Here is a 26640-nt window from a genome sequence, read left to right on the forward strand (position 1 = left end):
CTGAGTCTTATCGATGCCACGACCTGAGTTACAGATTGATTGCTAAGGCTCTTGATACTCCCTTTGTCAAGGGATGCCTCTTAACACACAGAATTGTGACTTCTTTTACAAAGAGCATGCTTCAAGGACGTGTATATATGAATGGGGGATCAGTGCTAGAAGCCAGATAGCAGAGGAATGAGGATTCAGAGATTGTGCCTGGAAAAACTTGTGAGGCTGAGAAAGCCGGGGCAGGTGTGATGCAGGTTCCACCTCTCCCAACACAGTTCAAGGAATGCGATGCTATAGGGTGTCACTGGTGCTGATAACCATGAAGCCATGAGCAGGGAGCAGTGTTACGGAGCTTCAGCACAATTTAAGGGATTGTTTCTCTTCTGTAGGCTTAAACCAAATACCTTGGAATATTTGTGAGCTATCCAAAGGTCAATTACTACACAAACAAGGGAGTTCATTAAGATGTGGGATTCAGTAGCTGGATGCAGACACGGCATCTGGTTAGCACTTTAAAGCTGAAGCATACCATAAAGAAAAGGGACATAATTAGGAGAACCTAGGGTTTGTTCCAATTTCTGGTAACTTCAGGTGACTCTTGAGTAGTTTGGTTTCCGTTGCAAGTCCTGAAACCCAGACATCCAGGCTGAGTTATTACTTTATCAGTGTACTGATCTCTCCTTTGGACAGTGGTAACAAATCTTGATTTGTTGGCAACCATCCGACTGTATCCCAATATAACTTGGTAGGAAACTTGACGGTAGTGTTGATGAGAAATTTTGTAGTGGTCAAGACTGGTGAGCTCTGTCAAGTGTGGATGTCGAGGATGCTGCTTCATGCATAGTTACACTTGTGGAGAAAATGTGATTTATTAGAGTAGAATTAGGAATTATGACTGTGACTGTCTTCCAGAGAGACGAAAATACTTCCTAAATCTGTGGCATGTTTCCTTTCTTCTTGTATTTATTTTCTAATCTCTTCACGTTCCCCATCTTCAATTGTTTTAATTTTATTTTCTCAAGGACCAGAAAAGGTTTTCCTTGGAAGCTGTTCGTATACCATATATTTTATCAGAATATCTTTTCATGATTTGCTAGAAGCCTGCACTGGCTTTCTGGTGACTCAGGGATTGCGCTGTAATACTGATAAGATAATGTTTAATCATGTATTCTAAAGCAGGAGATTTAGGTCACAGGATTAGTTTGTTAGGAAGCTTCAATCAAGAACATATTAATTTGAATGCATACTGCATACAGAGAGATGTTTAAGTTTGAATTACTGGATAAAATTGAACTTCTGTTGATGCACTGCTCTGTAGAAAACTGGACTTATTTAGGGTTTTTTAAGCAACGCCTGTGGATTTAGGTCAAGAGTGGAATGCCAGCATGTGGCAATGAGCTTGCAAAAACTCCTCTTTCCTTACCCTGTTTTCCCAGTATGTTCAACGGGCATAAGTGCCCACTGATGATGTGAGGGAGTTGAGTTAATGCTGCTGTTTTTTCTTATTAGGAAAGAAAACAAACTTTTCCAGTGTACAATGTTAGGACACACAACACTTCACATATGGTTTTGCTTTTGCAGGAATAGATAGTCGATACAATGAAGGTTGCAGGGAACTGGCAAACTATCTGCTTTTTGGCTTGTATAACCAGAATAACAACGACTTTGAAAGAACTGGGTTTCCTGAAGAAGTTCTTGATGGTGAGTGATATACTCGGCATTTTTAACTATTCTTCAGTCTTTCTGGAGGGAGAGTGAGCAGAAAAAGGGGCATACCTAAAAAAAAAAGTTGTCAGTAAATCTCTAATTGTGTATATACACCTGAAAAACTGTTCTTAAAAATGCTGCTGAAGAACTCTTGTTTTGAAACACGTCCCCCCTCCGTACATTCCCCCAGGTGTTCTAAACCTAGGCAAATACAGCCCATTGTGAGAAGTCCTAGTTCCGTCGTGGTATGTCCGTACATGCGTTACCAGTTATTGTGTGATCACACCTCCGGAGTTCTAAAATACTGGAGCTCTTTTTTACTTTAACATATTAACTCACTTCTGTAATATTTGAACGGTGGCCAATCGCCATGATCATAGATTATTATTCCCTTATTTGCATGAAACTTTGAATATCTACCCCGTATGCTGTAGTGCTAGTTTTTAGTTGGAGCAACCTTCTGATGTGATATCAGGCAAGAGCGACTATAGTTTACAGTTTTGTAAGTGCTCTGTAAGGACTCGTCACTGACACTCGTGGCTTTTCAAAGGACAGGCTGATGCAAGTTCTGTGCAAGACTTCAAAATAAACCCACAATTGTTCTGAACAGTAAGAAGTGCTATTGTACTTGGAACTGTATATGGCTGCCAACTGTTTTTTTGGGGTTTTTTTAAAAGAAGTGGGGAATGGTTGTGTGTTCAAATAGTTAAACCATTTTCTTTTAATGAGGTACTTTATAGGAAAAGAGTTTTCTGTTCAGCTTCTGTGGGGGGTTTGTTGTGCCTATGTAATTCTTCTGTGTGTGGAGTCTTGATGCTGGAATAATATTTGTTCTGCTTGTTGCAGATATAATCATATTAATAAAACCTGACAGTGTCCATCTGTACTGTAACCCTGTGAATTATAATCATCTTTTGCCATATGTGGCATACTGGAGGAACTTGCATTTTCACTGTCTAACTGAAAATGAGGTAAGTGGCAGATGAATGCAGATGAGAATTCCTAATGACCGTGCTAATGAACTGATACTCAAAGTGGAACTTTTTTTAACATTCCTTCCAGAAGTCTTTTTTCTTTTTCATACTCAGCAGGGGAGTGATCTGCATATATATATGAGTATTAATCATTTTCCTAATGTGTGCAAGAAGAATGTTTTTTATACTTTGTTTGTTGGTGCATGAAGACAAATTGCTCCCCTCTCCCACTAATTACTATTGTTTTGACATGAGTCAATGATCTTTTAATGAGGAGAAACGTGGGTTGTGAGAAATGCAGAATCTGAATGGAGTACCACAGTCGGCACTGAGATTTCCAATGATAGCCTTATTTGCTGTGAAAGGAGGGGCTTAATGCGTTGTTTGCCAATAGTTTTAGAATATTAGAAAAGATTGGCTTAGTAAGCCATTTAAAATCAAGAAACTTTATTATATATTTTCATTTTAACTTTCAGCCCTTCCTTTCGAGAGCTATTAACCTTGCTTTCATTGGACCATGTGAGTGATATGAGTTTCACCTTGCATTTAAAAGTCAAGGTATTCTTAGAAAAGCTATGTTTATCATAGCGAAGTACTCCTAGAGGAATAAAAAATGAAAATACTGTTTGTCTAGGTGTAGAATAAGAACCTTTTTATTCCAGTTGAGACTGGAAATGCTTCTCCCTAAATGCCATCATGGTAAGCTTCCCCCCCTGTTCAGTTCTGTGTAGATCCTTTTCTAAATTAGAACTACACTGAAATCTGAAGGGAGTGGGTTAGGAGCCCGCAATGTCAATGGGTGAAGCTGGGGTGAATGGGGAGGTCAGGGAGAGAAACTTTCTGTTCCCTTGAGTTTCCAGCTTGAAAGCGATGGGGTTTATGATAGGTTGATTGTGGTTTTATGTGGCTGATAGTTTAGATCACAGAATTATGAAATAATTCAGGTTAGAAGGGACCCATGGAGATCATCTTGTCCAACCTCCTGCTTAAGGGCAGGGTTAGCGATGAGATCAGATCCGGTCACTCGTGTTTTTTCGCAGTTGGATGTTGAAAGCGTCCAAGGATGATGACTGCAGAACTTCTCTTGGCTATCTGCTCCATGACCTGACTGTCCTAATAGTGAAAAAGCGTTTTCTTTTATCCAATCTGAACCTCCCTTGTTTTAAATCCCGCCCTTTGTCATGCATCCTGCGACTGCAGACCACTGCGAAGAGCCTGGCTTCACCACCTCAGTAATGTTTTCGTGGGTGTTGGAAGGCAGCTATGAGGTCCAGCCATTGCCTTCTCTAGGCTGAACGAGCCTGGGTCTCTCCTTGTAGGACAAGTGCTCCGACCCACTGATCGTCGTGGTGGCCCTCCACTGAACTTGCTCCAGTTTGTCGATGTCTTTCTTGTACGTGGGTCCCAAAACTGGATGCGGTGTTCTAGATACAGTCCCACGAGTGCTGCACCGAGGGGGATAACTACTTCTTGTTAAGGTGTAAACAGCTGAGCTACAGGTTGAAGCATGCTGTAGCAAAATCTAAAGCCTGGCTTCATAAGGTTTTTCTGTTGCCAAAATCCCTACAGAAAGGGCAAATCTTGAAGCATACCTGAGGGTGGTAAAACACACGCATTTTGGAGTCAAGATTGCGGTAGTTCTTAACGCACTATTGCTAGCACAACTGCAATCTCAGCTCTTGAGTTTTAAGCTGCATCTGCTTATGGGCTTTTATATGATTTATCGTGGTAAGTAGTAACCTTAATCACACAATACTGGCTTGAAATAATGGTGTAACTAGAAAGGTAAACCGTATGCCTTGCTATTTGTAGAAATGTGTGGAAAACTTTGATTTCTGAAGTTGAAAACAGAAGGTTTACTTCATTGCTGTTTCACGTGAATGAGCTGAGCGATGCACTTCCAGTCACATTTCTAATGTGTAAGAATTGCCAGTTTCCTAGATTACTTCTGAAAGAGAAACCAAAAAACGCTGCTGTGTCAGGCTTTAAGTGCATCCTGTTTACAGGAGGGTTACCTCTAATGGCTTTCATGCATTTTTTATTTTTTTTCTTCAGTGATAAAGCAACTTTTGCTTGCTTTTATAAAAATGAAACCTGAAAAGCTCAAGAGCTTTAGAAATAAAGCAAGCAATGCCATACCTGGCTCTGTGCAGCTCTTAATGAATCTGGCAAACCTATGGCCTCTCCTTCCTTTCTTCCTTCCTACTTGCCTTTAACTAGACTGTAGGAATTGAAGTGAATATCCTAGTTATCGGAAGAGAAAACATATTATTAAAGAATGGCCATTTTCAAAATGGGCAAATAAGATAAAGTACTGAAATTTGATGCGTACTGTGTAAGCTTTCTGGGTGTCATGACTGTACCGTGTGTGGAACGAGCTGTATTTATACCTGCAGCAGCAGATAGTGAGCAAGCCTTTAGCACCCTGCCAAAACCCAAGTTCTTATTCTAATGGCATTTTAAGTCTTGAGAAACTGGCAGTTGTTTGGGGCTTGGCTTTGAACTGACACTTTGATCTGGTTTCCTGGGATTGAAGAAAGAGCACATCATGGAGGAATTCGGGCTGCATCTTAAATTCAGGCTCGTCTTAAAAGAACTTGTTCTTAAAATAAATGTGTTGGGTGTACCCTGAAGCTCACAAGAGCTATATACAAAAAGTTCATAATCGTGTAACTTACCTTGATATTAAGTTCAGAGCACTGTACATAAAAAAAAAATAGACAAAAACGTCACCTCCTTCTGATCTTGCTCCAGAAAGCGAGTGACTCTTGAAATGCCCAGCAGCGCTAGGCCTGTTGGTTTCAGACTTGCTACTAAACTGTGCCTTTTCAGGTAAAAATCGGAGAGCATTTCTAATTTTTTGTTCTGTTATAAAAGTGATTTTTGTGTGATTTGTCTTGTCAGTCCAGTTGTTATGCTTTTCTGAGCCGTAAGTATGATATTTGTTCTTCACTCCTGCTCTTCAGTCTGCTGAAGTCTTCAGATGACTTCACGCTGCTGCTGGCGTGAAACAGCAAGACAGTGGTGCATGGTGGGGTCTCCTCTTCTTTCCTCGTCTTTTTTCCTACACATACCTCTCCCTCAGACAGCAGTTGGTTCTTATCGCTTGTCCTGCGACCTGAGGCATATCTTGTCAGTTGGCTTGCCTGGTTTAGTGTTTGCTAAACTGGTAATTTTTTTTCCCCTCAATGGTAAGTTTTTTTTTTTTTTTGTGGCAGATCAGTTAATATTCACACAATATCTTTCATTGTTTACAAATTGCCCAGAATCTAGTAGATGATGTTGAAAGATTTCACTGAAAGCTGAAAATAAAGTATATATTTATGCCTTTGTATAACCTTATTGAAAACCTTGCTCTGAAGTTTGATTTTAAAAAACAACTTCCATTGGCTTGAATACACCCCTGCCACGATGGAGGTTTTCAAAATAAAGAGACTAAAGAGGTTCTTTAGCTTCTGGAAGCTATAGATAATATTTTAGTGGATTACATGACATTTGCTATGGAATTAAAACAGTACAATACATGTTCTTTATAGTGCAAAACTAACAATCAAATTAGGCATGCCTAATCAACTTTCATTTTAAATGACTTCTTTCAGTATGAAGATGAAGAAGCTGCAGAGGAATTCAAAATTTCCAGCTTTGTAGACATGGTTCGAGATTGCAGTCGCATTGGCATTCCGTACAGCTGCCAAGGTAGGTTAGCTTGTTTTATGCTTATAGTGTAAGTGTTTTGCAGCATGCAAGTCATGCAGTTCAGGAACTGAAGATTTCCTTGCCTTTGGTAAGAAATGAGGATGAATATGTCAATAGTTTCCTTTTTTTAGCCTCTTAAGTAAGAGCTGGGTTTCTTTCTGAAAAATGTAAGCCCCTAGACTTCATCTGAAGAGTGAATGCTCACAGCGTGAGGCAAAGAAATAATTTGCATTCAGAGAAGTCTGTTCTGCTGCTACAGAAGTTCTCTGTTCAGATGGGAGCTCCAGATAAATACTTCTTTATGTAAGGAAAGAATAAACATTTCGTTATGCAAGTTTCCTTTTTTAGCAGCGAAAAAACTGGACTGAATGGCTTCCTGTTATGATCTGTAGCCAGCCTTGCAGCCTGAACAGTGCAATCTTACATCGTTCAGGAAAGTGTGCTTTGCAGTGTCCCCAACAGTGAATAATGCAAAATCAACGCAGTGCATGTCCTTCACTTGTGCAGTGTGAGCGCGTGGGGTTTTTGGTCCATGATACAGCACGTGAGAGGCAAACAAAAAAAAAGAAAATTGCTTTCTGTTTTTGAACCATGTAAGTTCAAACCAAGCTAATTCAGTTTGGGGGATTTTTTTTTTTTTTTTTTTTTTTATTCTTAACTCTTCATTGCTTCTCTTGAGGAAAGGGTGATATGCTCTGACTGCCTGAAGAACCGTTAATGGGTCAGGGCATGGGGGAGAATGGCAGTTCTTTGTTAAGAAGTATCTAAAGAAGGTGTGTAGCTTAAGGATGGTAATCACACTCCACTTCAGATGGCTTACAGCTTCATGGATGAGTACCAGGCTGAAGAGTTTTCCTCTCCCTCAACTTAAAATTCTGATTAACATGGGGATGATGTTGACAGTATTTGACTTAAGGCCACATATTTAAAGAAATTGGAGTAAGCAAAGCTCCCTGTTAAATATTTTGAATTTTAATGGCACAGTTTTGCTAATGGTCTTTGAACGAAATTTGCGAGGGGACATAGTATCTTTTACCAGAGTGATAGCTGGAAAAAAGGGACAAAATTTGAGGTGTAAAGAAAGGAATTTCTAAAAGCTACCATCTTCACAAACCCCATTTTTCAATTACAGATTTTAAGCTGTACAAAGACAGGATAATTGAGATCCTTTATTAGAATCTCAGAACAACTCTTAAGATTTCACAAAAAGTTAAACTGCCAGTATTTGTGAGAGAATGTTTCTGTGAAACATTTCTTTTGCAGGTCATCTACAGATATTTGATATGTTCATTGTTGAAAAGTGGCCAATAGTGCAGGCTTTTGCACTGGAAGGAATTGGGGGTGATGGCTTCTTTACAATGAAATACGAAGTAAGTAGTTACATTTTTCATTTTCTTCCATTTCCATTCTGAAGGAGAAATTGAATCATGCAATAATTTCAGTTGGAAAGTACCATTTGAGATCATCTAGTCCTGACTCACCGCTCAAAGGAGGCCAGCTTCTAAGCTGGGTGAAGTTTTTTCAGGATCTTACGAAGCTGAGTTTTGAATGTGCGAAGATGGAGACTCCACGGTCTTGCTGAGAGACTGTTAGGAGCTACACAGCGCTCTGTCCTGCATGAACCATGATTGTTGGTGTGTCCCCAGCCCCCCTGTGGGGATTTAGAACTTTTTTCCTTCTTTTCTAATGTCTCTTCTACCAAAACCAGAAAACACTTTTTTAAACTCTGCTAGATGGGTATAGATCTTCAAGAGCAGTGCAAGAGAAGCTAGTTAGTGACAAATTCCTTTAAATGAATTGAGAAAATCAGAAGTGACTGTATTTCTTGGGTCATTAGTTTTGACATAAGAGATGCATCTACTTTTCTCATCAACATATATTTTTGGGTCATCATAGCCTGCTGAATATGGCAACAGTCAAGATTTTGGATGATGTTCCTAGTTTTAATAATGATTTGCTGTTCCTCTCTGAGCAACTTGTCATTTGATTTCCCTATTTGTTAAATATACTCTAACAGCCTCTTCAGAGGCCAGCTTTGTATTTGTGTACTTGTTTGAAGCTTCTTTTATTTCATTTTCTTGGACCTCTGCCACAGAAATGCAGATGTCCTATTTTTCTTATCACTCCTCCATTTTTACAGCCAGAATGTTCTTTGTCTGACTTCTGACAACTGGAAAAAACCCAAGGAATTAATGGTACCATTGTTAAAGTCTCATCACATGTAGTACTGTACACGCTTGCTCAAAAATCTATTATGTGAGTTCAAGTGTGCCTTTCTCTGAGCACTGTACTCTTTCCACTGATATTTTTCTTCATGCTTTTTTTTTTCTTCATTCTGTCACTGGTACTGTAATCATCTTGTTGTGTGAACCTGTCAAAATCGTTAAATACAAAGTGCAATTAGGTGAGCATCCTTGCGGAGGTCTGCCTAAATATCAACAGCCCTTCCTGACGTCTGAAATTAGTCAGTGAAGATTTGACTGTGAATTCCGGAGTTGTTTGGGTCTTGAATGACCCTTGCCAATTCTTTTCATGAATCCGTAGAGACCTTGAGAAAACGTGTAGACCCAGTATGGCAATGACTTTGTAAAGACGAAGCCTCTCCTATTTCACGGTGGGAGTTGATACTGTCTGTACGGCACTTTTGCAGACGTAAAAAGGAGAAATGCAAATTCTCGGTATCTCTTTTTAAGAGTGTGTTAGCTCTGGCGGTTCAGCCAGTTCCAGCTTGAGTTCTTGCTTTCTTCCTTCTTAAAGTCATAAGGGGATTTCAAGTGGGAAGTGGAATTCTTCACTTTTTACGTAACTGTTTATGGATGGTTATCTGTTAGGCAGCTGCTGTATGTCACAGATGGGGAGGAAAAACCAATCTATGGGAGGAAATGATCTAAGTGAATGATCTAGAAACGAATACTTCTGCTGTTATAGAAAGAGGGTGTTGTCGGTGCATTTTTAGCTCCTCAAACTGGCTTTCCCTCTGCTGTGTGTTCTGTGCTGTTAGATTTGAATGTAATCTAATGATGCTAACTTATTAATTTTTTCAGTGTTTTAAGGGCAGTTGCTCTCCTAGTACAGAAGTCAGAGTTGCTCAAGATGCTGTAATCCAGAGAACAGGCGAATGGAAGTGATGTCTGGGAAAGCATTATTGCCATATCTAGTACTACGAGTAACTAGAATAACTGTAAAGCAGTGGTTTAAGAAAATTCCAGTCAGTGTTGCATCCTTAATTAAGTGGGTGGTGGAAGAAGGTATTGCTAATTGCTAAGTTAAACGAGCTTCGCCTAAATTTACATTGTGCTTACAGCAAAAATCGGCTGGTGCGTAGGACGAGTAACCTTGGAATCTGCTTCTTGTCTGTCTTGTCTCAGAAAACTGATCTTTCCCTTTTGTTTGCACAAGCTTCTACTGTTCATTGCTATTAACTCAGTTTTGAAAAACTTTGTGAAATGATTTGTTTGAAAGCAAAACTTTGCATGTACTTTAAACCTTCACTTGAGGAGGTGAGTCTCTGAAGAACACTTAGCTCTGGTTAATTCCTTTGTAACCAGTAACGTAAAAATATTTATGAATTCAGAGTTAAGCAGGACCGTTAGACTGGGCAGCATGCCGCAAGTCCGTTTCAGTGTGTCTTAAACCTGAATCTCTGGTATTCTTCATGGCGTTTTTCACAGAAGTGTGTTTAAAATATTTTTCAGTTAATGGATGTCAGTGTTGATTTGTGGAAGACATACAGCAAAATGGATCCTGTTTCCTTGGAGGACTTGCTCTTTGAGGTAACGTGGGTGAAATATTCTGAATCGACTTCTAGTCTGTTAGTGTAGCTGCAGAGCAAAATTGTTGTTATTTTGTTTGTTTTTAATAGTGCTTATGTACTTAATCTGCTGGCTTTGCATACTGTTGTGGGCAGGGTCTCTTTCCTTTCTTCAAATCTGCCACAAAGTCTGCAAAACTTTAAAATCGCTTGTCTTGAATTCCTTCAATTTCTTAATTTGCCTGAAATTCTCCTAAAAGTTTCTCTAAATGGTGTGACGATTCTTCAGGTCATAGGACTGTGTACAAAGTACAAAAAGTCGGTATGTTTGTGTGTGTTAATACTCCTTTCACAGCAAGGGCGGGGGGGGAAATCTACTGTAGCATACAGCCATTCTTCCAAGGAAAAAACACTTTCACGATTGCTTTGTAACTGCTTTAAGTGGATAACAGTGACACACAGTGGCTGCCCTGATGCTTTGTGAAATACAAACACCGTGTAAAGTGTTTCCTCATTTTAAAGCGGTGGTCCGATCTCAGGGCTAGAGAAGACAGCAATATATGACTATTAGTATGTATTATTTTGTTGTTAATTTTTTCATCGGTTTCTAGCTTGGCAGCAAAGTAGGCTTTTAATATGTAGCAAGTTCAGCAGTAAGTATCCTTTATTAATAAAATATTGGTGGTTCACACCAATTTGGTTGTTTAATCAGCTGCTGTAATGAAAATTAAAATGTCGTCGAAGAGTTGACAAGGCTGTCAGTCTAAACAGTCACTCTGTGATACTTCACTTTCCCCTTCCTGTGGAAGTGAGATAAGTGTTTGGGACTGTTTTCTTGTACCTGGTAAGTCTACCCTGAAACAGACTTATTTATCCTATTTTGAAGTTTTGAGCCTGAAAGTTGTTGTTAAATTGACTTCATTTTTTTTGGGGGGGAGGGGAAATTAATGAATGGGGGTTTCAAACAACTCTGGTTTCATAGAAATTGGGGATTTTAAAAAGGATTCATTTTCTCCATGAGGATGAAGCTAGGTGCAGCTAAAGAGCATTAGAAGTTGGTATATGTTCTTTTTTTTTTTTTTTTGTTAACACAGCTTTGATTTCAAGAAGTTCTGATTTTAACTCTACTTGGAATTTAAAAGAATATTCTCTACAATATTGGCACGTTCCAAATAAGCTCACAAAAGTACTTTGTAGTTCTTAGCTTCTATGAAAAGCTTATTTGAGACTGGAATATTCTCCAATGATAGTTTCTCCCCTTAAATGTAAACCTTCATTTTAAACCTCTAATATAAGCTTTATTAGTATTTTGGAAGGCTTGTAAGAGTTCGTCAACATTCACTCTATAAATGTCATTCATTACTGCATTAATGAAGTGGCTGAAGTCAAATCCTGTATAATACTCATACCACTGCTAAAATCATAATTCTAATTTTGCCTGTTATATGTCTGAAAAACTATGTTTTCTAAAATCAGAATGGCTCTCATCTTCCAAGTTAGTATGTGACAAGTAACTGAAAGTAATCTTGAGAGCATTTTAAAATTGCCTAGTTCTGTAAGGTTCCTGCTTCATCAGCGTGACGCGCTCTTTTCTTTTTATTGATTCTTTGATTTTTTAAAATTAATTTGAATGCAACACTTACCTGTAGCCATCTTCCTTTTTTTATTCTGCTTCAGTGAGGTGTTACTGATATTTCCTTTTCCACTTACCAATTTTTTTTACAAACGTAGATAAAGAAATGACTGTCTGCCACTTGCATATCATGAGCTTCCCAAATTCCCCACCCTGTTCCTCATTTTCTGGCCATAAGCTTACTTAATGTCAGATACAAATTCCTGCAGAACCATATGCAGATTTAAAAATTGAAAATTAAATCTGTCCAAATGTTCATTTTGGAAGTCCTATGGGAATCGTGAGGTCCGAGTTATGAGTGATCTCCAAACAGTGTGCTTCCTGAGGTTAAAAGCAGATAGTGATAGATAGATAGGGCTCTCGTTCTCTTCTCTCTCCAAAAAAAACCCTCAACCCTAAACAAACAAAAAGCCCCCCACCCAAAAAAGACCCCATAAAACCTAGCAGAAAGTCCTTATCTTTTAAAAAATGTTTATTTTCCTGTACTTAATTGTTTCATTGGGCAGGCTGCAATAGCATACTGCATAGTGAAATGTAATCTGTGTTGTTCGAAAGTAATTGGGATTCGTTCGGTACAATCTGTGACTTCCTTTCTCTGGTATAACACTTGCCTTACTAAGTAATGTTGAATATTTTTCTTCTAGGATTTAATGATTTTTGAACACCAGTGGACCAACTTTTTTGCGAATTTTGATACTGAAATTCCCTTCATTCTGGAGCTATCGGAATCTCAGGCAGGGGAGGTATGCCTGCTTCAGTAATCCTTTGAAATGCTAGTGTCATCCGTGCAGAAGTGAGAAGTATTCAGCGTTAGATGTTTTTTGTTTTCCTTTTTTCCCTCCCCACCCCACCTCACCTTTCACGTTTGAAGAGTAGAAACCTGTTGGTTTTTTTAAGTTCACCACCCACTTTACCTATCCATGGCAGGATGGCTTAGGACTGCCTAGGGTAAATCAGTTGAGTGTTTGTTCACTGATAACTGAAATTAGTTGATTTAAGTCTGCACAACAGATCCCTGTTTGTAGGTAGCTTGACTTTCATTTTGTTGGCAGCTCTGGTATGTGCACTTCCTAACAAGTTGAGGTTGCATGTGTCAAATCTCAAACATAACTGATGGTAACGTACAGCATGGGTGAAAATAGCACGGTACTTTTTGGTAGTTGCTGTTGCTTTTTAAGCATAGGTGAGACTTAATGGTGTTTCGGTTTGTTTATGGAGGTTGGAAGTAGTTTTTGAGAGTTTTCTCCGAGAAGGATAATTCAGGTTTATTCTTAATCATAATGAGGATATATCACACTTTCTGTTCATTTACTTGTTAATATTTTTTTTTTAAATTCTTCACAGCCTTTCCGAAGTTACTTTAGTCACGGAATGATCTCAAGCCATATAACAGATAACAGGTATTACTCATTATTTCCTGTGAAATTGTGGTGTCACTAGTACCTCGATACATTATTTCCATATCTCTGATGCCATAATGCTTATAATTCCTTTTGGGACCATCTCAGTGTATCACATCTCATCTTTGCATATTTAAAAAAAAAAACAACGTGCAAAGGCACTTCTGGGAAGGATAAGCTGAATTTTCATGGGATTTAATGCTGTAGTTATTACATATACAATGCCAATATGTTTGAAACCATCACCTTGTGCATTCTAATATGATAAATTTCTTCATGGTCAGATAGCTAAACAAACTCATGAACTTATTACACAGGACAGCTATGTGTGAAAATGTTGGCTCTATTTATACCATACTCAAAACCAGTTAAAACATGAAGGTTGAAGAAGTCAGTATACTTTTGTGAGTCACAACATGCACGAGACCAATGCTTAAAACAGGGCAGCTTAAAACCCAGATCTTAGCCAGTATAAGCTGGGAAATACAGGTCAGCTGTATTTTATTTCAGCATAGAGCTTGAACTGAGAGAGGAAGGTGGTTTGTCGTATGTTGCAAAACCAAGCGTTCTGCTGTTTTGAGCTAAATAAAGGTTGCTTAGCTACTTGAATGTCTCTGTAGATTCTTCTTTATTTGGAATTAAACAGCGGAGTTCAATGTCCTTTATTGTTTTCAGCATCCTATGTTGTTTACATTTAATGAAAAGAAAAACTTTGACCTCTCCAGTTCAGTCTTGGGCCCAAAGCCAGAACTAAAACCAAAATAGTTCTGTTTAATTCCAATATAGTAATTTCAGAGTTTTTCAAGGTGGAAAATGTTAAACTAGTCAGCTTTTCAAGGCAATTTACTTTAAAAAAGAGGAAATAAACCTTTCTAATAGCATTTGGGAAACAGCCTTGATATATGTTCTTGTATATGAAAGAAATTATAGTCTTGTTCATTCGAGTAGGTTTTTTTCCTTAGAACCTGGTCTTTTCAATGGGAAGCTTTTTCTGCAGCTGTAGTAAATTTTCTTTTTATCCCACTCTTTTAGTGAGAAATTCAATAGTTGGTCCATCAGACTTGAAAGCTTTGATTTCATTTGTGGTTTGTAAGTTTTCTTCAAGTATTTTGGTGGTGATACCCTCTTTTCTCCTTAGCCCTAGCCGGCAGCCCTTTGTTCTGTTTGGTAGCCACTCAACTAAGGAAAACTTGAACTCTGGTAACTTTAATTTTCCATCAGAAGGACATCTTGTTCGCAACACTGGCCTTGGTGGAAGCACTGCTAAGCATATGGTAAGGCTTTTAAGTAGTTATCTGGTATTCTGAAGCAGTGTATATTTTCTTTTTCTTCGTATACTTTTTGTGCCCTTAAAATGCTTACCTTCTGTGAGTTAAGTACCTAGTTCTTCTTAACATATAAAAACATATGTTACCTTAACAATCAGTCAGTTTAAGGAGCAAATTTCCTTTTTCTTTCTCTTTCCAAGTCAAACTATACTGAAGTTTAATCAGGGACTGCTGAATGAGTTAAAATATTTTTTCCCCTGTAAAGAGACAACTTTTTAAACACTTGTGGTGCTGTAAATGTGTGGGGTGGGGGAGAGGGAAATGCTGTTCGTGAGGACGTTTGTCCTAGCCATAAAGGGAAAATCTTCCTGATGGTAGCATATGATGTACTTAACTCTGACACACAGATTGTATTTTAATCAGAATTGTTTAGCCATTTCTTAAACAGAAATGGAAAGACGCTTTTTTTGATAATGACTTTGTGAACAGACACAGGATACTTATGCGTATCCAAATGTCAGTGTATGCTTCAGCAACTGATCAGTTCATGAAACTCTGAAAATCTTTCTGGTGTTCAAAGAATGTTAACATCAAGTTGTAAGATTAACTTGTTTCCATTTTCAAGTAAAAGCTTAGTTTTAAAACATATGATGAGGTCGATGGCTTGTTGCACCGCCGCGCAGGGGACGTAACTGGGGAAGCGACCCCAGGGAATTCAGATCCTCTGGCTGGCTGGGCTGGGTGCATCAAGAAGGTAACTCGCAGCGAAGGAGGAGAGGTAGCGTGCAGATTGTGTTGTGTAGTTCTCCCTGCTAGCCGATTGCCGTGGGCTCTGGGAGTGTCCGTCAGTTGTGCGAGTCCAGAGTCTGTGCTGCTGAGGAGATGGATGTGGTTGAGTACAGGTCATCGTGGAGTGAACGTATGATTGAGGGAATGAGTTTATGATCTTGTCATGACAACATTTCTTGCATAGTTGCCTTAGGGATGGATGGACGTGGGTATTCTGGACACATTGCATGTGTCAAAAGCCTGAGAAAGGATTGCTTTAGCATCCCAGTGAAATCTCATTCTCCATTTGCTGCTCTGTCTAGCCCTATTTTTGTAAAAACACTTCCAATTTTTTTTCCTCCCCTTGTTAATATTCCCATTAAGACCATTTGATTTCTTTCAAAATGCAAGTACAATTTTATTCTGATGTACTTGCTCCATCTGTTGTCCTCAGATTCTGACATTGTGCTTAAAAAGGTGGTTTATTTACAGGTACAGGTGATACTGTTTTAATAGGGTGTCATGAAAATAGTAAATAAGACCAAGTGCAAGCATAGTTGTGGGAACCTGACACACTTTCCTCTTCATGAAAAGAGCAGTTGACATAGGAAATTGAAAACACACGCTTAACACTTATGGAAGTCAGAGCTCATCTCCTTTCCAAAGTCTTTCAACCTTTCAGGTCAAGTCAAAAGTGAAATATACCTTTGAAAACGTAAGTTGCTTTTTTAAAATCCAGTTCAGTCTGTGTTGTACACTTCCTGTAGCATGTCAGTGGTTAGAAGACTTAAGGGGAACTTAGCTTATTGTTAATTATTGCACCAATTTTTTTTTACTAAGGGCTTTTTGTATCTCATTAATACTGACAACTAGGTAGTGCAGTGTGTATCTCCAAAGGGACCTCTGGCTTGTTCAAGGACCTATTTTTTTGGAACCACTCACATTCCTTTCCTAGGTAAGTATATTAAAAATACCAAGCAGTAATTTAATGCGGTTATTCTGATTATTTAAAATTTGTAGCGATTAAAAGACGGCTTTGATTCCTTTATGAGCATTAGGCCACGGAGTGGTAGGTACTGTGTAGCCAGTGCATGAGATCCTAGCAGAGCGTGTTGCACATCCCGCCTTCGTGTGTGAAAATCTGTCAGGTATTCGCAAAGAACGATTCAAAGGTCAAGAAGCGTATTTGTGTTTGCATCAGAATGCAGCGTGAAGCTAGAGAGCACCTGAGCATGCAGGCCTTTTGCAAGTACTAGATAAATGTTAAGTACATGTTCCATACAGATTGATAGAAAAACAGTCCCCAAAAATACAGTAATTCAAAGTGGTAGTTGTCACATAAAGCCTGCTTTTTTTCCCTCTCTTTTTTTTTTTTTTTTTTTTTTTAAAAAAAAAAAACAAAATAATTGAGGATTTTTAAAAGGATAGAGAAAATTCTTTGATTTTTATCCTCTGGTTTGTGTCCAATATAGGGTGTTATAATAGCTGTCATCCCTAATAAAAACAAGCCATGTGAAATTTTTAAAACCCATTTTCTTACCCATTTTAAATGGCTGCCTGAGTCCATAGATAAAGTCGATCTCCTTAGGGTTACTATATATCATGAAACCATATCCAGCTCAGAAAGTATCTGAAGAGAAGATGATTGGAGGCTTGCAAAATGGAAGGAGCTATAGCATACCTTTACTCCGGTTGTGCTTTTTCCTGGGCATCCAGAACGGCCGCTTCGGGGGAGAGGCTACAGCGCCAGGGGGATCTTTGTTCTGACCCCGTGCAGCTGGTTTTAGGGGATGCAGGTCTTAATCCTGGCCGTACTACGTACTGGCTGCACTGATACAACTTAACCTGTGCTTTGCTCTTTTTCAAATCTGCAAACAAACTGAAGTTATATAAAATACTGGATAAATGTCATCTAAGATATGCAGCAAAAGTGTTATGCCCAAGAAGTTCTGTATAAATGCTCCTGAAAGTGCTTAAACCAAACATTTTCGTTTTTAATACAGGAGACGACAATGAGGTGCACAAGCAAGCTGAACAAGTGTAAGCTGCCAATTTCTTATTATTCCTTAACTATTCACTCTTTCTACCTTGTGGCAGTAGGTCAAAACCACTTTTAGTCAGCAGTGGCTGTTGGCATTTGCCGAGCTACATTTTTATTTAGAATAATGTGAATGTGAGAGGGTTTCAAAGGCAAATTGCTCATTGAGGGTTTTGGTGAGCCAAGTAGGACTTGCTAGCGTGACATCCCTTCTGCTGCACAGCAAAGTATGAAAGGAAATATTAGGAAATTTTGCTTAGATTTTAATAAATTTTTTTGTCTTAACAAAAAAACATTGCTTTAAAATGCACTTCATATACACTGAGGGGGAAAGTAGCTATAACTGAATGGGAGCATGTTCCACAGATAGAAATAAAAGTAATTTTTAGACTAGTTTTATTAAGCTAAATAATGTGTAAGATTTAGAACGGTTAGTGAAAATGCCAACAGGGAACACTCAAACTTGCACAGAAATTTCACTATGGTAAAGGACGGATAAAAGTTAAATTCTGAATTCTTTAGTAAGCTTCCGCACGTTTTGACCTTCACAAAATAAGACTTTGTTTATCCATGTTGATGTCCACTTCTCTGCATGTTGTAGATACCTGTCAAGCTTTAAGAACATGGTAGATAATTTGCTTTGGTACCACTCTCAATCTTGATAAACCAGACCTTTCCTTAGAGATTTTGTCCTCTTTGCTAGTTAGGATAATTTTAGGAGCCTGTTCTTGCTTCTGTAGCAGAGCGGTTTGCAAGCCCGCGTGACATGGTAGCGAGATATTAAAGATGTGTCAGAGGGAGCCGGCAGCGGTGACCTTTCATGCTAAATACTGTTCACTTTTGGTAATTGTGATATGGTTCTCAAAGATGTAAAAGTAAAGTTACTAGACTGAGCAGCAGGGTTTTTTTTTATAGTAATGTTAACTTCAACAGGTAATTTTGCTTATATATGTTCTGCTCAGATATATAGAATATTTCTTGTCCTACTTCTAAAAGACTTTGTACTAAATACAGTTGTAACCAAGATGGCTAGAGAAGTTCTAAGCAAAGCAGGGGTCAGTTGATAGAGGCAGTATTTTTTATGAGAATATCTTTTTCTCGGAAGCATCCCTGTGTTGGATCAAATAATCTAGTTTCAACAACAGCAGCAGAACTAGATTTTCTGGCAAATCTGAACTCATGATTCTGGAATTAGTTTGCAGTTGAGTTCTGTAACTGGTTCTTAGAGTTGTCAATGTTTTCCAATGAAATAAAAAGTGAAAAAATATTTCACAAGCACTATTCAGTCCAAATTTGGCTGTATTTAGGAAGCAGAACTGCAACCTACAGTGCAAATTGGCTGGAGTGCATAAAAACTGACTGTGTGACTTTAAGTATCCCTGGGGTAAACTTTGCTTTTTTTTTTTTTTTTTCTTTTAAGAAAATACCATTTCCTGTTTTGCATTGTTAGTGTTAAAATTTTAAAATGGGATGAAGAGTAAGGTAACTATAGCATATTAATGTGAAGCACAGCCCACTGTTAGGTGTTTTCTTGCAAATGCATATATGAATTTGAGTGAAAATAGGAATGGTTACAGAGTTAGGAAGAATTACATGCATCTCCTGTGACGAGTGTGTACTGAAAACATAAGTGCATGTGTTGGTACATGAAATTACATAGAAGAAACCTCAAAAAGCAGTAAGAAGGTTTGGTTTTACAATCTCTCCCTGCTATTGGGGCTGAAGTTCAAAGACAAGCGTTGGTGCATTTTGAGGTTCCTCCATGTTGGGCCGTGTTTGGGAGCTTCAGATGCTTTTTTCCATCCTTCAGGAATGCTTTGCATATGGCTTAAATGCTGTATCCTTCTCTTTCCTCCCCCCTCTTCCTTCCCTCAACGTCCCGCAGTTGCAGAGGAGTAATGAGAGGAGTTAAAGTTTGGGGAAGTAGGACTGGTTTGTCATCTCCTTATGGGTTTGTTCCAATTTAGCTGGAAGACAGAGGCCGATGTTTCTTAGTTGGGCACAGGTGGTTTTTGCGATAGTTCTGGAGCTATAAATACCTCAGTAGCTGTAAGTCCATTCTGGCTTCACCTAACCTTTATTTCTGTACCATTTTTTCAATTCCTTTTAAGAAGGGAATCGGCCTAAGCTGTGATGTAGAAGTGCTCAAACGGTTGTGGTGACGGGTTTGTTTTGGTATCTTTTTTGCTTGACATGCTCCAGACCAAGTCAGTCTCTGAAGTCGGTTCACTCTGTTTTCCAGTTCTGCCGAACGTGGGGCTACCATTCTATTCGTGTTGGAATATTTAGGATGTGATCCTCAACACAACTGCAGCGAAAGTCAACAATAAACCATTTTTTTTTTCTTGACTGATGAGAGCAGGGATACATTTGTACCAAGAGGTGTTTTTTCCCAAGATATTCTGTAATTTGAGCAATTTACTTGCTCTAATTTATTTTTTTAAACTGAAAGGTTAAGCATAAAGCTATTTCTACGCTTATTTGCACAAGGACCCCATCCGTATAAGGCAGTTGTGTTATGAGAGGAAAAATTGCTCCTTTAAACAGAGGAGGACGAAAACTCTATCTGTCTAGTAAATGTTGTGTTTGTATTTCTCTTCAGTACGCTGTTGTCGCAAATATATACTGCTGTTGTAGAGGCTGTGCTTGCTGGCATTGAGTGCTATGCTAAAACTTCCACTGAATCCAAGGTAAATGAAGCACCGATTCTGTACACTGTAATTGTTGATTTGGATTGCTTGCAATATAAGATTACATGCAAACCAAAATAAAAAAAATAGTTTCCGTCAACTGCATAACAGTAATGAAGTTAATTCCGTGGCCTCAAACCAGTCTCTCTGAATTCTCTTTAAAAAAAGAAATTTCAGAGTATATCTAATCGTATCCATCTACAATTGTTTTTCCATCTTTCATGAATTTTCCTAACCTTATAGTAAGGAAAATCAGATGGTGAAAGAACAAATTTTAGCCTGGTGCATCAGTGTTATTGTCTAGTGTATGGTCTCTTGTTTATCTTATGGGTGCTCCTGTAGCTGCTGGGATTTGAAAGTATGGGAAAAGATATTTTATTCTCAATTTCCTTTTTTCAGGCAAAGGAGGTAGCAGAGCAGATGCTCATGTCTGTGTTAGATACCCTTCATTTAACACAACTTAAAACTGCATTATGGTATGTGTTTTCAAATACTTATTGATGTATTGTGTCAATGTATTAGCTTCTTTTGGGGAAAAAATATATCAAATGTTAATTTAAAACTGAACTTGCATGACTGCCAGATTCCAAGACTTCATAATGCATTCAGACTTTTACAGTCATTATAATTATTCCATTTTTCTTTTCATGCTTTTTTAATCACTTCAGCAGTTCTTTTGCTTTAAATCTGTTATTGCTTGTTTTTTACATGTAGAAGAAGGATAAAACACATTTTTCACCAGTACAATTTCTGTTCTACAGCTCCAAAATCGCTTTTCAAATTCAGGCTGTGAATAATCATGGAAGGTTTGTATCACTGTCTTATGCTTCTTGTTATTAATTAGTGTTTTTAATACAGTAATAAGTTTATTTTTCTTGTCTTGAAACTTCTGAGAAAACACTGCATTTGATTATTTCGTACAAGATGTACTAAATGCTTTTGTGTATGAGACAGTTTAATGATTTCATATCTGTAATTCTGTGGAATCCTAAAAACATTTAAAAACATCTAAAACAACTGGGCAGATCAGTTTTATTAACTGTTAATCAGTAGAAGCAGCATGAGCCCAGTAAGAGTTTCCTTTTAAAACCGTGCTTTTAAGTTCGCTGATATGACAAGCTTGTGCTTTTTTTAATCCTCACGCTGTCTAACTGACTGAAATGGCTGACACAAATAAGATGTTATTTTAAAATTAAATAGCTTTTTTGGCTGCTATGAAGTCACTCAGAATGATGTAACCTTTAAATATTTAATTATCATTATTGTTCCAGAATTACTCCATTAGATAATGAGGATAGCCTGAGTTTGATTAAAACGGTAAGTAAGCTGTTCAGTATTCTGAGTATACATTTTATTAGAAAATAGAGCTCGAGTGGCCTTTTTTATGGGGCATGCTGAGATTTTTATCTGTGTGAATACGAATGTAACGGGGGAGAGATGAGGGAGATTCCAGATGCTTGAAGCCGAGGTAAGATTGAGTTTTAACATGAAGTCAGACAGTGGAATTTGGAATAAAACATTAACACAGAGTTATGATCTCAGACTTTCCACTACAATATAGCAGCAGTGTCTTAGGCGGTTTAAAACATATGGATTTTGGTGCTTCAATTGAAGTGTTTCAAATTTTGCTTTCTCTTCCTTTCTGTCCGACTCTTGGATTGCTGTAGGCGTCTATGATGGTATTTGACATTCCAGACTTGCTCACAGGAAGAGGATGCTTGGGATCTGTTGTCTTTTCAGAGTCTTTTCTAACATCACAGATACAAGTAAAAGAAAAAGGTAACTATTTTAAATTCTGACACCAATGTTGCCGTTCTGTTAGCTTTGGTGTGATGGAAGAGCAAAAGGGCTTCCAATGGATGTTATTACTATTACCATTATGGTTTAAAGCCCTTGGGTTAATTAAAAGACCTAAATGTTTTAGCTTGCTAGTAATGAATATCTTAAGTGTCAGGTTTCTCTAATCTCACTGAAAGGACTTTGGGGTTTATGGCTGCCTTGTGATACAGCAGGGCTGAGGTATAAAAAAATGCAAGTATAATAGTACCCTTCCTAAATTTTCTTCAATCTTGGTGAATGTTTTCTGTTGTATAGGAAGCTTAAACAGCTCTCTTCCATTGCTTTTGTAACACTCATTTTATACAATATGTTTTAATTTCAGTTGCTCTTTGTTTGGAAGAGATGAAAGAAAACTAAAAAAGGATATAATTTTTAGAAAGCTTGTTTTTGGAACAGTCTTGCATTTAAAATACAGGATGCTGAGTAATTTCCATAACTTTAGATAACCGCATATTTACATGTGACAAAGATAAGTAGTTATTCAGGTTGTCTGAACGATATTAATGAACTCTTGTATCCAGACAGGCTGTGGGTTTTTAACCATGGGAGTTGGAACCCTTTTGGTGGGGAGGAGAGCAAAGGAAGAAGCCGTATACTAAGACCAGAATAAAAGCAGGGTTTGTTTGGTATTGTACAGCAGCTCTGTGTATGTTACAGCACAAGAAGGCTGGGAGCTAGCCTGCTGTGAAAGCTTCACTTAAACTCTAATGAGTCCTTAAAATAATGAGGACATTTTCATATTTCCTAAAGAAATTTCAAGTCATAAAAGTAACTTACTGAACAGTCTGAAGTATATGGATGGTATTATACTACTTTGCTTTCCATTTACTTCCCTGCAGGTGGCAGCATTAGTTCAGAAACCAGCCACATAATACTGACTGCAGCTATCCCAAGATATGCTTCTTGGCTGGTTAGTACACAAAAACTTATTTGAGTTTTTTCTATACTTACAGATTCGTAAATGAAAACTTGTTATAAAAGTATGGATGTTGGGGAAAAAGTATGGAACTTGGGCATTGAAACAGAATATTAATGTATTAATACTGTGCTGATTTTTGAATTTGGACATGAAGTGAAAAAACTAATAAGTGGAAACAGGCTGATGGTTCCGTTCCTAGCACAAGTTTTCAATTATTTCATTTTCACCACTTCAGTTTTTAGCTGCGTGAAGGCTTGGGTGTTTTTCAAGTACACAGTGTGACTTTTGAAAATTCTGGTGATTGTGGGGCACTTAAGATGACTTCAATGTCTGCCCCAACAGAAACACACACCTGCTTCCAGACCTCTGATGTGCTACACTGTGGTAGAGGTGTAGTTCCAATGAATGTTGTGAAGTTGGGCAACGTTATGCCCTTTGGCAATCCATACTTCTTAAAGACTTTAACAGTAATAAAAAATAAGACTGAATGGGATATGCTGCTTTGTGACTATACAGTATCATTTTAGTCTATAAAACAATTTAATGGGGAGTGTCCCCTTGAATATGTTTCAACTATTTAAGTCCTGTGGTAATACCATATTGAAGAGCACAAAGCTGTCTTTGAAGCACTGTGGTCTCCGGGCTGTGTCTGTCTGTGGTCCCTAAGGTTCTGGTTTGCCTTGAATCTTCTTTAATGCTTTTTATTTAATGTTAGACTTGCTTTATCTACTAACAGTACAAACGGAAACTGTTTCTGGCTACAGGTTGAAGATAGTGATGTGAAACTGTCTGAAAAGGCACAGCATATTTTGAAGGTAAAATTAAACATTTTTATTAAACTATGTAAGTTACACTTTCAAAAACTCTTAGCTGCTAGTAAAACTGGCTTTTATGACGGTTGTTATTTCTCTTCTACAAAAGACTTGCCTGTTCTACCCTGTCTCTTTCAAACTTTGACCTACAAAAAAAAAACATTGTGTGTAAAAATTTGAGGTTTTCTTTATTTCAAAGAATGACAAAACCCAAGAGCAAAAAGAGAGTTCTAATAAAGCTATGATTTCGTGGAAGTCTCACTAAGTATTACCCACGGAGCTCATGTGTTTCAAAAAAACCCCCAAAACTCAATGCAACTCTACATGCAACTTTCTTCTAACTTAATTAGCATGTTACATGTCTAAAGGAAAACACTTTAAGCACTACGAAAAAGAAAAGAATTTGGGATATGGGAACATCTCAAACCACATGAGTTTCACATTTGTGGTTTAATTTGTGGTTACCAGAAATCTTCATTACAAATAGATTTATTTTCCTGTAGTATACTTTTAGTTCAGTAGATTGACAATCTAAAAACAAAAAGCTATGCCTTGTGGTTGTGACAATAACTTGTAACTTAATAGCTGCTGGCAAAAGTGGGGGGAAGTGCTTTTAAAAATTACACTCTTGACATGCTGTCTTTCACTAGTTCTTCTGTGTCAGTGCAGTTTATAACTCTTGTACAAGTTCTGACAGATGCTGTTTAAAAAAACCTTTTTTTCTTGAAGCAAAAGCATGAGAAAATATTCTTGCCTGGATCAGAGTCCTTGATGCAGTCTGTGATATTACCGTTTGTTTTTCCTGTTCAGGAAGACAAATCTTTTCTGGGCACTTTACTCGCTGGAGGTGATGGAGCGTATATTTATTCTAGCAATCCACAGGCCATACCTGCAGAAGGTGAGATGTGTTTTTTCAGTTACTTAGACTTGGTCCACTTTTTTTTAAACAGATTGTTGCACAGTTTCTGGGATTTAAACATCTGGTGAGCATACTTATGCCATCGTCTTAAGGTTTCTTTCCATTTGCCTTTGCAGCTTTCTCTTGTTAAACTCCATGTTTTACTTTTTTGTCCCTAACCTCTGCTCGAAACTTCTAGTCCTAGAAGAGGGATTCCTGTCAGAGCCATGGGGTTGCTTTTGAGGCACACAAAACTCACCTCACGTGATTGAGAGCGAGTCTTTGAAGACCTGGAAGATGGCTTTCTCCCATAGTTGAAGTTCAAAAGCATGCACAAAACGGCTGCTTCTATCCTTACCGGATGGTGTGCCATATTTTCTGCTTTTTCTGTACCTATATGAACATTAGGTTGGAAAGATTGGGAATTACAGTAGTGACAGTATGCCATGGGCTCTCAGCTCAAGAAGTGAAGGCAAATATGTACCTTTTGGGCAACGTGATATGCTGTCTGTGATGTAGGAGGGGACTGGAATCATTTGCTTCTAAATTTATTTACAGCCTTGTGTTCTTTGCTCCTACTGGAGGCTCCTTCTGGAGCTGAGATGCTGTTCCAGTTTTTTTCCATTGTCATTTTCACTCAGGAACTTCAGTGTTTATTAGCACAGGTGCTCATTGTATGACAGAAAGGTGCTCGATCTTGGTCCTCTTCAGATTCAATCAAGTTACTGCTTTCTGACACAAGATTACTAGCAACAATCTTAGACAATTCCTCTTCTTTTGGTGCCTTTTTCTTCGAGAACTTAAGTAACATGAATATCCCAATAATACAACTAAAGACAATTTGGGAGGACTGTTGGAAGGGGTTTCCCTCACTCCACAGCCTTGCGTTAATGTGCCTTGCTTTGCCTTGAGAAAACTCTCAAAAATAAACAGAAGTTGTTGAATCAAAACATATTTCTTAAGGCACAATATTTATGTTCTGCTGTCCAGCCAAGGTACTGTTGTCACAGTATGGATGTACAACACGAGAACTAACATCTGACATCTAAGTGGTTAGTATAAGCTGACGATCTTTAGGGGGAAATCTTTAGCTTTATTGGTTTTGTAGCTATGCAAAGAGAATATTGAGGATAAATAATGATGTACAGGGCAATTAACTAGTGACTTTCATGTAGCCGAATTTGCTTTTGCTCTAATTGAACAGATTTTAAAGAAAGAAGGTTAATGCAGAATAACATATTTAGCTATTTTGCAATACAGTGCTGTGGGCACAGGTTCACTCAGTAAATAACTAAGGAAAAGAATGGTGAATTTTTTTTTTTTTTTTGGCTTTGTGAAAACTGGCTGTGTCTGCCCCAACGGGGCAATTCACAAATCTCCCCAAAAAAGGGAAAAAGTAAAGTTGAATGTTTTAGTAACTCTTGGGATGGAGAGTTTTAAGTAGGTGGTATAAGGACTATTATGTAACACTTCAACGAGCGAGATATTTCCTTAGGTGTCAAGTGAAAATGAACTTGATCTCGTTCCCTTTCACGTACGCCGCAAGACAGTTTGCTGCACTCTAATTTGGGCTCTGCTGAGGTTGCAGCTATGTAGTCTGGCAAGATTAGATTAAAAACGGTGCTGTCACATAGGTGCTCGTTCTTCCCCCTCTGTCACTTATCTCTTACTGAAATAAGGTATGCATTCATGACTAAAATGCATCAAAAAAATTCAGCCTTTTCCTTAGCATGCTAATACAGGCGCTGTGTTATGGATTTTTGTAGGATGAACTTACCCGAGTCAATCAGTCTTGCTAATTAAACTCTTTCTGTGATTAATTACTTGTGGAAAATATACAAGTAGTGTATCAAATTGTTCTTGATATAATTCACTGACTTCCATGTTAACAGAAGCCAGTTTAGTTTGGATTAATACTCTTTTTGGCTTGTTTTTCTGTTACGAAAGAATTAACATCTTTGATTTCCTTTCTTTCCCCATTGACGCATTCTCTGTGAAGTGTGATATTCTGTGAGATTTGACAGAAGTGTAATTGAAGTGTTGTATTTTGCAATTTTTTTTTTTCCTCAGCCACTCAATAGAAGGCACATATCTGTCCTGTGGTTTGGCTTTTGTGAGCGCTGGAAGCATCAGCAATGAACATATTGTCGATGTAAACTATTAAACCTCCACATCTATGTAATTATGTGTGACTTTGTCTCCATTCTACTTGCTCTGAAACTTTTTGGCTTTAAAAGAAAAAAAGCCACAGAATAT

General features: G+C 38.0%; 1 protein-coding gene across 1 annotated transcript in view; it reads left to right on the top strand.

Moving 5' to 3' along the window:
• Positions 1 to 26640, top strand: part of DNAAF9 (dynein axonemal assembly factor 9) — a 76101-nt gene that overhangs the window by 15174 nt on the left and 34287 nt on the right. The window contains exons 3-20 of the mRNA XM_087736473.1: positions 1573 to 1692; positions 2545 to 2669; positions 6272 to 6368; positions 7632 to 7738; positions 10064 to 10141; positions 12397 to 12495; positions 13097 to 13152; positions 14291 to 14426; positions 16062 to 16143; positions 17192 to 17228; positions 19829 to 19916; positions 20316 to 20392; positions 20678 to 20722; positions 21188 to 21233; positions 21584 to 21695; positions 22595 to 22665; positions 23439 to 23489; positions 24297 to 24384. Of these exons, the coding sequence (XP_087592599.1) occupies positions 1573 to 1692; positions 2545 to 2669; positions 6272 to 6368; positions 7632 to 7738; positions 10064 to 10141; positions 12397 to 12495; positions 13097 to 13152; positions 14291 to 14426; positions 16062 to 16143; positions 17192 to 17228; positions 19829 to 19916; positions 20316 to 20392; positions 20678 to 20722; positions 21188 to 21233; positions 21584 to 21695; positions 22595 to 22665; positions 23439 to 23489; positions 24297 to 24384 (1515 nt within the window). The remainder of the gene's footprint in view (positions 1 to 1572; positions 1693 to 2544; positions 2670 to 6271; positions 6369 to 7631; positions 7739 to 10063; positions 10142 to 12396; positions 12496 to 13096; positions 13153 to 14290; positions 14427 to 16061; positions 16144 to 17191; positions 17229 to 19828; positions 19917 to 20315; positions 20393 to 20677; positions 20723 to 21187; positions 21234 to 21583; positions 21696 to 22594; positions 22666 to 23438; positions 23490 to 24296; positions 24385 to 26640) is intronic.

Source organism: Nipponia nippon, unplaced genomic scaffold (assembly GCF_047370975.1).
Source record: "Nipponia nippon isolate SJK-2023a ecotype South Korea unplaced genomic scaffold, ASM4737097v1 scaffold_6, whole genome shotgun sequence".
Lineage (NCBI taxonomy): Eukaryota > Metazoa > Chordata > Aves > Pelecaniformes > Threskiornithidae > Nipponia > Nipponia nippon.